This window comes from Capra hircus, unplaced genomic scaffold (genome assembly GCF_001704415.2).
Source record: "Capra hircus breed San Clemente unplaced genomic scaffold, ASM170441v1, whole genome shotgun sequence".
Lineage (NCBI taxonomy): Eukaryota > Metazoa > Chordata > Mammalia > Artiodactyla > Bovidae > Capra > Capra hircus.
The window spans coordinates 1-12051 of NW_017213706.1; the positions used below are offsets into that span (position 1 = coordinate 1).

The window sequence follows — 12051 nt, forward strand, 5'->3', positions numbered from 1 at the left end:
CTTTTAAAATGCCATTCACTTGGAAAATAGAAATATCTATATTAACACATAACATATGTCTCTATGGAATTTTCATGCAAGAATCCTGGAGCATTATTTTCTCCAGGGGATCCTCCTGACCCGGGATCGAACCCAGGCCTCTTGTGTCTCCTGCATTGGCTGGAAAGTGATTTACCAGTTGAGTGACCAGGGAAGCCCATGCAATATATAGTCTTGTCTTTAGAAGAGAATATTAGGATATACTTGGGAGTGAATGATAATGAACAGTCTATTCGCAAAAATTGTGGGACACAGTAAATTTGTACAGAGAAACAATGGAAAGAGGAACAGACTTTATTTTCTTGGGTCCAAAAGGATTGTGGATGGTGAATGCAGCCATGAGCTTAAAAGCTATGTGGCCCTTGGAAGAAAAGCTATGACAAACCTAGACAGCATATTAAAAAGCAGAGACATTTCTTTGCCGACAAATTCCATCTAGTCACAGCTATGGTTTTTCTGGCAGTCATGTATAGATGTGACAGCTGGACCATAAAGAAGGTGGAGTGCTGAAGAATTGATGCTTTTGAACTGTGGTGTTGGAGAAGACTCTTGAGAGTCCCGTGGACAGCAAGATCCATCCAGTCAATCCTAAGGGAAATCAACTCTGAATATTCACTGGAAGGACTGATGCTGAATCTGACGCTCCAATAGTTTGGAAACCTGATGTGAAAAGCCAATTCATTGGAAACAACCTTGATGCTGGGAAAGACTGAGGGCAAGAGAAGAAGTGGGCAGCGAAGGATGAGATGCTTGGATGGTATCACCAACTCAATGGATATGAGTTTGAAGAAACTCGAGGAGACAGTGAAGGAGAGGGAAGCCTGGTGTGCTGCATGCAGTCCATGGTGTTGCAAAGAGTCCAATATGACTGAGGGGACTGAACAACAACAACAAATTAAGGTAATTTTATACCATTAGATATAAGAGAAATGAGAGATACAAATAGTTATCTCAAAAAGTCGTAAAGATGAGCAACAGAACAAACTTATAGCGATATGAAGGAATGAAATTAGTAAAGAATGAAAAATGAATATAATAGAGAAGAAAATATTGTAACAAAACCAAAACTTTATTCTCCCATATGACTACTAGGAGACTTCCAGAAGAACAGGGCCTTTAAAAAAGAGTCTGTAAAGGGCCAAAAAAGAAATATTTTAGGCTTTGCGAATATGATCATTGGTGATTAAGTTTTCAGCCATAGATAATAACCAAAGAAACTGGCAAGTCCCTGTTCCAACTTTAAGGACTCCGAAAACTGAATTTCACAAAATTTTCATGTCAGAAAGTAAAATTCTTTTCGGTTTTCCTCAGCCATTAAAAGTGTAAAGTTCTAAAATATTAAAAAAAAAAAAAAAAAGAAGAAGAAAAAGTAAAGCTCATTCTCAGCTCACAATAGACAGTCCAAAACAGGGGCAGGCTTCCCTGCCTTGAAGGAAATGTAAGTCCAAGAGGAGGGGCTTCAAGATCCACTGTATGGTCAACTTCCTTAAGCAAAGACCTTGCTTAAGGGAGGTCAGCCCTGAGGGCTGTGAGTGCTGGACACCATCACTGGACTCCCCTGGTAGACTCGGAGGCCGTTCTCAGCCCTGTGCCCTGACGACTGTGCCATCTGTTTTTTCTTTCTTCGCACTTAGTGAGCTGAGCAATCTCGACCCAAGACCCTTCAGATTCAGATTCAGCCTGACCACGCCCACAGCAGGTGATTTTATGGGTGGGGGGTAGGGAGGGTTCATCGCCTGCGCATGTGCCCAACTCGGCCTCACAGCCAATCAGATTGCAGGCGCCGACACCTGGCAGCCAATCATCGGAGGCAGCCCTCACGCCTGTAGGGGGAGCTGAGGCGGCGCCCCAGACCTGAGGAGGCCTCATCCGCTCAACTCGACTCCTCAGGCTTAATCCCGCAACTGCCTAGGGCAGGTGAGCCGCAGACAGCTCTGACTCCTCCGCCAACTGGGACCGGTAAGGACTGGGGCGTGGTTCAGCCAAAGCCTGACAGCTAAAAGAGGGACTCTCGGGTCCCCACTCACACGAGCCCTGGCTCGGTGGGGCGGCCGGTGACAGCCCCGGGCCCTCAGGAGGGAGCATGCCGCAGGACCCAGAGGCCTCAGGCTCCTTTCGCCCTCTGCCCTCTCTAGTCTGGGCGGGCTCTGCTCTCCAGAATCTTTTCTGCCTGGGGGATAGGACAAGCCAGCTCGCGGAAAGGGCCTCTTGGCCCCCTGGCCCCGGCACCACCCACAACTCTCCTGTAGAACCTAATGTATTTGAACACACACGCAGAAATCTTCACGGCCCAACCCGGTCTGCACCCAGGCACAGTCAGGAGGGCGCAGCAAAAAAAAAAAAAAAAAAAAAAAATCGATCTAGTGGCCTCTTCACTGCCCTGGTGCTTTGGTCGTTTTCCTGTTTCCTCTGCCTCTCCTTGGACTCCAGGCTGCCCCGTCCCGGGGGCCCCGAGATTCAGGCCTTTGGTTCGGGAAGTTGGCCGATGAGGTTTGTTTGTTACTGAGAGAAGGGAGGGGCGAGGATGAAGCTCAGGGAAAAGGAGTTCAATCACTTGCTCTGGTTGAGTGTGAGATACCTGGTCAGCATCCGTAGGGTAGGACCAGGTAGGGCCTGGGGGGATAGAATGTTCCCCCGAACAGGTGACTCACCCTGACCTTTCCTCTGCTCGTCTGCAGGATGTGACCGTTTGCTGCCTGGGAGGTCTCAAGTGCTGATGTTTTCAGTGGGCCCCTGAGGTAAGGTGACAGACATCTTTACAATGAGGGATAAAGTTATGGCTTTCTTACGTTCCGTTTTTCTCCGTTCATTCGTGGGCTGACACGTTGCTGTTGAGAGAGAGTATTCCTGACTGGGGATTTACCTGACCCTGATTGCCGGTGCTGACTTCAGGGCAAACATGGTTTCAGGTTTGCAGCTTTCTAAGTGGCAACCTTAAAAACAGGCAGGGTGACTTTCTTTCTCCTGCCTTCTTGAAAGAAAAAAAGTAAGAGCACCATGGGTCTTAAGCTGTGTAGAGCTGACTCCTACCACTTGGTGAGGCTAACATGGGGCAATGCACATATCCTGAGGTTTTAGCTATAAAAGCAAAGCAATGCAGGTGTGGGGGGTTCCCTGGTGGCCTGGTGGTTAGGATTCTGGGCTTTCACTGCAGGTGGTCTGGATTAAATCTCTGGTCAGGGAACTGGGACCCCACAAGCCAAGCAGCCTGGCCAAATGAATAAATGAATGAAGTGGTTCATTCAAAGAAAATGTGTTTTGATTTAACATGTTCACGTGGGATTACTTGCTCATTTCTGTACCCTTTAAGGGCTTTATTTCATGAATTAAGTGAACTCCACTGGATGGGGGGGGGAGGGCACCATCTGAATTCATTTCATGCGAGTAAATAGATCATAGGTAGCTCTATGCCCGCAACATGTGCAAAACAGCTGTGTTGTATACTTATCTTGCTGGTGCAGCTTTGAACTTCACAGCATGTTTTGTTTTGGTCACAACATGTGCTTCATAGGATATTAGTTCCCCAACCAGGGATCGAACAAAGGATCCTGGCAGTGAGAGGGCTGAGTCCTAAGCAAACCACTGGACTGCCAGGCAACTCCTGTTTTTCCGGTGCTTTGGTTTGTTTTGTGTGTGTGTGTGTGTGTTTTAATTTTTGCTCTATTTATAGGAGATCTCTTCTGTGTGTAAGTATGATGTGAATGGTATTATAACTTGAAATGTTTGTGTTGTACATATGATCTCAAATTGAATAGTTTGAAAGAGCTTAACACTTGTTATCTCTTGGCCCAGGATCTCTCCTGAGGTAGTAGTCAAGCTTTGTCTGGCTTGGCAACCTCTGAAGACTTAGCTTGTTGAATCTAAGCTCTCTCACTTGGCTGTACTCATGAAGCCTCAGTTCCTGCTTCTGTGGGCCTCTGCAAGGGGCTTCTCTTGTGGAGGCTTCTGTCTTTTCTCAGAATGAGCGATTCAGGAAAGCACTTGCACCCATGATAAAAGTGCAGAGTCTTTTTTCAGATGTTACACATCTTCACTTTTGTATTTGCTTAGTCTCACAGGTCAACCCTGTGATAGATTGAGAGAGAACTACACAGGGCTGGGAATATCAGGAGATTGGATTCACTTGAAGGCTGGTTACCATACCCATTAATCTACCATGCGAGCCTTTTTTTTTTCATATGATCTCAATTCTGTCACTGTGAGCAAATTATTTGGCTTTTGTACTCTTCTTGTGTGCTGCTACTGCTGCTAAGCCGCATCCTCTTTGTCCTGGATTAAGTTTTCCTGTTTCTCTGGATGGTTCCCTTCAGCAAACAGACTGACTATAATGTGACCTGTCGTTAAAAATCCATCTTTTGTTGACACATCCTGCTTCTGCTGCTTTTATTTCATATTTGCTTATTATAGACCTCTGCACAGTTGTTCCTAGACTTTGTTATTTCGAGTTCTCTCATTTTCCTTTAAAGCCACTTTTGTCAAGGCCACAAGTGAATTTCAAATGTTTAACTCAGTGGTTAATGTGTAGTTGTTATTTTTTTTAATTTATTGGCAGCCTTTATCAGAGTAGTTCATTTCCTCCTCCCTGAAAAAAATGTTTCACTTGGATTACAGCTTCTCTTTCCTGCTTCTCTTCCACCTACAGTTCTCCACATACAATGTGTGACCTTTGTGTCTGGCTTTATTCAGATATCTATTTTCTTTGTAAATATTTATTTATTTAGCTCTGTGGCATGTGGGATCTTAGTTCCTAGCCCAGGGATGGAACCTGTGGAGAGTCTTAAACACTGGATCTCCAGGAAAATCCCCTAGTTTGTGTACTTTCAAGATTCATCCATTTCATGGGGTTATAGCAGTGAATGTTTTTGTTTTATTTTTATGGCTGAATATGGTATATGAATATGGCAAATGGCTTCTATGCAGTCCATGTTGAGCATATAGTACAGTTTGTTTATCCATTCGTCAATTAATGGATAATACTTGGATGGTGTACTCTTTGTGGCTATTGTGAGTAATGTTGCTGTGAACACTGGTTTTGCATGGACTGAACATTTTCAGTGTTTATGGATATATACAAAAGAGGGAAATTGCTGCATCATATGGCTACTCTATATTTACTTTTTGAGGTACTTTTGCAATAGTGGTTGTACCATTTTACAGCAATTACCTCAGCAATATCTGAAGATTCCTTTTCTCCACATCCTCTGGCAGCACTTGTTGTTATTTGTCATTTTGATTGGGTGTGAAGTAGTATCTCAGTGAGACTGATTTACATTTTGCTAGGGCTTCCCTGGTGGCTCAGAAGGGAAAGTGTCTGCCTGCAATGTAGGAGACCTGGGATCAGTTCCTGTGTCAGGAAGATCTCCTTGAGAAGGAAATGGTAATCCACTCCAGCACTCTTGCCTGGAAAATCCCATGAATGGAGGAGCCTGATAGGCTACAGTCCATGGGGTTGCAAAGAGTCGGAAATGTCTATTCAAATTCTTTTGTTGGTTGTTAAATGCTTTTCTTTTGTTAATTGTTGTAGAAAACATCTAACTTAAATTTTTACCATTTTAACCATTTTTGCATGCCAATATTTCACACACTTTCATCAGCCTTTTGGAGAAAGAAATGGCAACCCACTCCATATCTGATGGGGAAGGGCACCTGATGAGCTTTAGTCCATGGGGATGCAAAGTTGGGCACAACTGAGTGACTAACACATATACACACACATAGTGACAGTGTTGTTTTGTTGTTGTTGTCATTGTTTTAGCTGTGCTATGCAGCTTGAATGACAGTTCCCTGGTTGAGGATCATACCCAGGCCCCTGATAGGAAACTGTGGAGTCCTGCCCTCTGAACTGCCAGGGAATTCCTTAATCACATTGTTATGAAACCAGATCTCGACACCTTTACATCTTGCAGAATTGAAACTTTTCCCATCACCTGTCCCATGAAACAACAACAACTCTTTTCTTCTCTGTTTACCTAGACCATGGCCTATTGCTTGACTATGTTAGCTATTTCATACAAGTAGAAACTTACAGTATTTGTGTTTTTGTATGACTGGCTTATTTCATGTGGCTTGATGTCTGACATGATCATGCATGTTGTAGCATGTGACAGAATTTTCTTTATATGGCTAAATAATGTTTCATTGTAGGTATATATCACATTTGATGGACAGTTAGATGCTTCCACCTCTTAGTTGTTGTGCTTCGTGCTGCTGTGAGCACGGCTGTGCAGATTATCTCAAGACCCCATGTTAAGTTCTTTTGAATTTATATCCTGCAGTGGAATTGCTGAATCATGTGTCAGCTCTTTTTTTTCAATTTTTCGAGGAGCATTTAAAGTGTTTTCTGTAGCAGTTGTACCATTTTAAAATCTATCCATAACACACAAGGATCCAGTTTCTGTACATGCTTGCCAACAGTTGTCCTTTCCTTTCCTTCATATGTAAACACACACACATGCACACACAATTTTTTTCATATCCTTTTCCATTATTATCACAAATTATGAATATAGTTCCTTGTGCTATACAGTACGATCTTGTTTGTCTATTGTATATATTATAGTTCACATCTGCTAATCACCAGCTCCCAATCTATGCCTGCCCCACCTTTCCTCTTGGTAATCACATAGTCTGCTCTCTGTGTCTGTGAGTCTGTTTCTGTGTAATAGATAAGCTCATTTGTGTCATATTTTAGAGTCCATGTAAGTGATACCATACGATATTTGTCTTTCTCTTTTTTAATTTTTATTTTTACTGTATTTTATTTTACAACACTATACTGGTTTTGCCATACTTTGACATGAATCCGCCACGGGTGTACATGAGTTCCCAATCCTGACCCCCCCACCACCTCTCACCCCATATCATCTCTCTGGATCATCCCTGTGCACCAGCCCCAAGCATCCTGTATCCTGCATCGAACATAGACTGGCGACTATCTTACATGATAGTGTACATGTTTCAGTGCCATCATCCCAAATTATACCACCGTCTCCCTCTCCCTCAGAGTCCAAAAGTCCGTTCTGTACATCTGTGTCTCGTCTGCTGTCTTGCATACAGGGTTATCATTACCATCTTTCTAAATTCCATATATATATGTTAGTATACTGTATTGGTATTTTTCTTTCTGGCTTACTTCACTGTGTATAATTGGCTCCAGTTTCACCCATCTCATTAGAATTGATTCATATAACGTCTGCAAGCAATAAATGCTGGAGAGGGTGTGGCGGAAAGGGAACCCTCTTACACTGTTGGTGGGAATGCAATGTAGTACAGCCACTATGGAGAACAGTGTGGAGATTCCTTAAAAAATTGCAAATAGAACTGCCATACGACCCAGCAATCCCACTGCTGGGCATACACACTGAGGAATCCAGAATTGAAAGAGACACATGTACCCCAGTGTTCATCACAGCACTGTTTATAATAGCCAGGACATGGAAGCAACCTAGATGTCCATCAACAGATAACTGGATCAGAAAGCTGTGGTACATATACACAATGGAGTATTACTCAGCCATTAAAAAGAATCTATTGTCTTTCCCTTTCTGACTTCCTAAGTATTCTTTTTAATGCTAGTGTAGATTCAAGTATTTACTTACCACCATTTGTTGCTACTGTATGAAATGTGGTTGACTTTTAAAGTATTTGTCTTCTCTTCTGCAAGCTTTATATTAATTCTAATACTTGTGTTTTCTTCAAGATTTGCTATATACAAAAGTATGTTATCTCCAATGGACTATGACCTTTTCCTTTCAATTCTGAAGGCTGTTTTTTTTTTTTTTTTCTAAACAACAGCAACAATTCTATTTTGTTACCTGATTGCTCTCGTTATAGAATTGCCAGTATAATGTTGAGCCAAAGTGTGTAATAGACTTCCTTGTGTTGTTCCCAGTCTTAGAGGGAAAGCTTTCAGTTTTTCATTATTAAGTATGATGTTAGCTGTGGGTCTTTTACAGGTGCCCTTTGATTGAGAAAGTTCTCTTCTGTTCTTAATTATGAAGTGTTCTTTTCACCCCAGTTATGAAAATGTGCTAGATTCAGGGAAATGCTTTTTCTTCAGGCAGATGTGTTATTTGTTTTATTGTTTTAAAATGGCATAATTGTTGATTGACTTTCACATAATGAACCAACTTTGCATACCTCCATAAATCCCATGTGATCATGGTATACAATCTTTTTTATATGTTGTTGGATATTGTTTGGCAGTATTTTGTTGAGGACTCTTTCTCCTGTATTCATAAGGGATATTGGGTGTGTGTGTGTGTGTGTGTGTGTGTGTGTGTGTGTGTGTGTGTGTGTGTGTGTGTGTGATGTCTCTGTCTGATACTGGTATGAGAGAAATACTGCCATCAATTTGCCTGCTATGTGGGGAAGAGACCTGTGGCGTAAAGGATGAAGCATTGTGGGATTTCAGTTTAGCCAGGATTAGAGGGAGAAATTTAGGATATATCAGTGTGGAATTGGGGTGAGATTATCAAGAGAGCTCATTCTCAATTTCCTAGGCCTGTGTTAAGTGCTTGACATTGAATTATGCTGTTGGTTAAGTAGGTATAGATAGATTATACTTTGACTTTGCTACCTGTTTTCTTTGTTAACATTTATGAAATTAGAATTTGTGAATCAGTTGTAATGTGCATTGAAGATACATTTTCTTCCAATTTTACTACAAAACAAGATGCCATTGAATAGCTGATGCCTTTTACAAAGAGCCGTTAACCTTAAGTCTAAGAAATAAGCATGTTTGTCTTTAAGATACAGAAACACATTTAAAAGTTACAAATTTGCCCAAGAAGATGCAACTGGTGTGTGGTTAACTTAGAATGCCAACTTAATCTTCTTTGACTCCAAAGTCCATGTTTCTAAAAGCTGTATAACAGTGCTTTTGTAAAAATACTCATCCTTTACATGTGATGTCACCTAATGATCAGTAGTGTTGGGTTTTTTTGTCATTTTTTTAAATAGAAGAGATTAAAATGAACGTGGGACAAAGCTATGATTCTAGAGCCATGTAGACTTGTAGTCATAGGTTTTTCAGCTGTCATTGCGTCTCGTTGACACTCAGGGTCTTTGTCTGTAAGATAAGGGTGTTTATAACTACTGTAGAGTTGTGGAGATAATCAAATAGCCCATTTTTCTGTACTTAACTAATATGTAGTATGTTTATCCTTAGGTGGCAGTTTGTATAAAGGAAGCACTGGGAATTGTGGCTGCACTCTCTAAGAATAAAAAAGTATTAAAAATATGGAACTACCATGTATGTTATGTGAAGAAGAACAAGAGCCAGAAGTATGGAAAAGGGAGGGAGAAACCAAACAAGTCGGTGATAATGATGATGAACTGATCTTGGTTGGAGTGGAAGATGTAAATGAAGATGCTGACGTGATCTTTGTTGGGATGACCTCAGCTTCAAAACCAGTCATTTCAAACATACTGAACAGAGATACCCCAGGTTCTTGTTCAAGGAGAAAAAGGTATGCTCATTTCAGGAAAGGTAAGGCTCACAGATTACAGCCTGTTAGTCATGTGACTCCTACATCAGAAGCAAAGACTGTCTTGCCAGTTTCTGACTCTGAACCAAGATCACCAGAGAGTCCTATTATTACTGAACCTCCGTCTAAAGCTGATTATAAAAATATTTCACCAGAGATAGTACCTAATTGCTTTTCAAAGGAGTTATGTTCTTCTTTGATTACCTTCACAAGTTCATGTCAGCATCCAGTAGAAAGAGCAGTTTCTGCAGGAGATATGAATAAAAGTCCTCATGTATCAAAGCGACTTTCCACTTGTGAAACAAATAGCAGAAATCCCAGAAGGCCTAAGCTCAGTGATGGCATTATAGGGGAACATTCTTTAGGTTTTTCCCCTTCAGGTATTTTTCATACAGTGCCCACTCAGCAAAGCACACCAGACCGTGTCCATACCTCACTAAGCCACGCTCAGAATGGAGAACCTTGTCCGACACCTTTTCCAAAGGACGGTGTTCATTGCAAGCTTGTAAGACCTTTAGGGGAAAATGGACTGACAAAAACTGATTTTCCAAGTTTAGCAAGTCCAGACAAGATTGTTGATCCCACAGAAGGAAATCTGATTGTGTTACTTCGTGACTTCTACTATGGAGAGCTTATAGGAGTTGGGCAGCCAGAACCGAAGACCCACACAGCGTTTAAATGCCTCAGCTGCTTGAAAGTTCTAAAAAATGTCAAGTTTATGAATCACATGAAGCACCATTTGGAACTTGAGAGGCAGAGAGGTGACAGCTGGAAAAACCACACCACCTGCCAGCACTGCCTCCGCCAGTTTCCTACTCCCTTCCAGCTGCAGTGTCACATTGAAAGTGTCCACACTCCCCAGGGGCCCTCCGCAGTCTGTCAGATCTGTGAGTTGTCCTTTGAGACAGATCAGGTTCTCTTAGAGCACATGAAAGACAATCATAAGCCTGGTGAAATGCCCTATGTATGCCAGGTTTGCAGTTACAGATCATCATTTTTTGCAGATGTGGATGCACATTTCCGAGCATGCCATGGTAACACTAAGAATTTACTTTGCCCGTTTTGTCTCAAAATTTTTAAGACTGCAACAGCATACAGACGTCATCATAGAGGGCACTGGGAAAAGAGTTTTCACCAGTGTTCCAAATGTCGGCTACAGTTTTTAACTTTCAAAGAGAAAAGGGAGCACAAGACCCAGTGTCATCAAATGTTTAAGAAGCCTAAGCAGCTAGAAGGATTGTCTCCTGAAACAAAAGTTGTTATTCAGGTATCACTGGAACCCCTTCAAGCAGGATTGGTGGAAATAGCATCCATTACTGTGAACACATCTGATTTTGAATCATCACCCATCAAATCTAAAAGTAGGAGGTCAAAAAAAGAAAAAAAAAGTTAATTCAGCTTTCAGTAAGTCTGAAGCAAGTATTGCAGTCAAAGTTAAAAACCCCATTAAAAACAAAAAGATCAAATTATAGCATTATTCAGTAATATCAAATATAGGGAAAGCGATGGGTAATTTATGTGATTTTGTTTTAAATACAGGAAGTACAATTTTGTTTGATCTGCATATTGAGATGTTATTTAAAAATCTATTATCTGTTTTTCATAAAATTGTCTTAACATGTAAAAAGAATGTGTGCATGTGTGTGTGAGAGAGAGAATGAGAGAAGTGGAGAAAGGAAAAGTAACAACCTATTTTGGTATTCGATGTTACTTGTAAGTTCGAAAGCTCTACTATACATATAATCTGTAGAGTGTTTTAGCAACGTAGTTTTCAACTGTTTTCATGCCTTGAAGATCTCAGTATCAGCTATATAGCCAGATTTGAATGTCACTCTCTGAAGTGCCTCTTGGGCTGATCTAAGATAACCTGGCTCTGAAAGCATGCAGTGGAGAAGTTGATGGAGAAGCTCTGATGTGAGTTTGGACCAGACACGGGATTTAATCAGTGAAGAGCTGTGGCTTCTTGTCCCAGCTGAGGAAGAGGCATACATTCACTCCAGGCATAGAGCCAAGGTAGAAGGAACACTATCTCAGAGTGCTTTTACCTAGCCCAGGGACATCTCAAGGAACCCAGCCGTTAAAATGCCTGTGTTTGGTGAGAGAGCCTTGCAAGCATCAAGCAGGCCCTGTGTATCATTGACTGCAGTTGGAGAAGCAGAGATAGTTAATAGAATGAGACCTGGTGCCTGTGGACCTCCTGTTGAGTGATCAAAAGGGGAATTTGATTCATTTCATCCCCTTTGCCATTTGGCTGGCCTGTAGTCACAATGAGGTAGGCATATCCCTGTCAGACACAGTAGCAAAGCAAGTTAAAATTCCCAAAGGAAAAAGAGCCTTGACGTGCACTTTGATTTGTGCTGGACCCATAGTTTTAACTGAAAAGGATCAAACACAGGGAATCTGTTCAGCTTTTGAATTGGGCTAAATTGAATTCTCTTACCCTTAAGCTACAATGGAGTTGTCCAAGAATAGTAAATATAGTGGGTGAAAATAGTCCAGGGTGATTAAACCCTTTTTAGAAGTC

At 41.6% G+C, this 12051-nt stretch overlaps 1 protein-coding gene across 1 annotated transcript; it reads left to right on the top strand.

Annotated features, from left to right (window-relative positions):
* Positions 1-9279: 9279 nt before the first annotated feature.
* Positions 9280-10899, top strand: LOC108635325 (zinc finger protein 280B-like; the record flags this gene model as incomplete). The annotated part of the gene is made up of 1 exon (XM_018045516.1): positions 9280-10899. A coding segment is annotated over exon 1 (1620 nt), but the record flags the coding sequence as incomplete, so codon positions are not given.
* Between the last annotated feature and the right edge of the window lie 1152 nt (positions 10900-12051).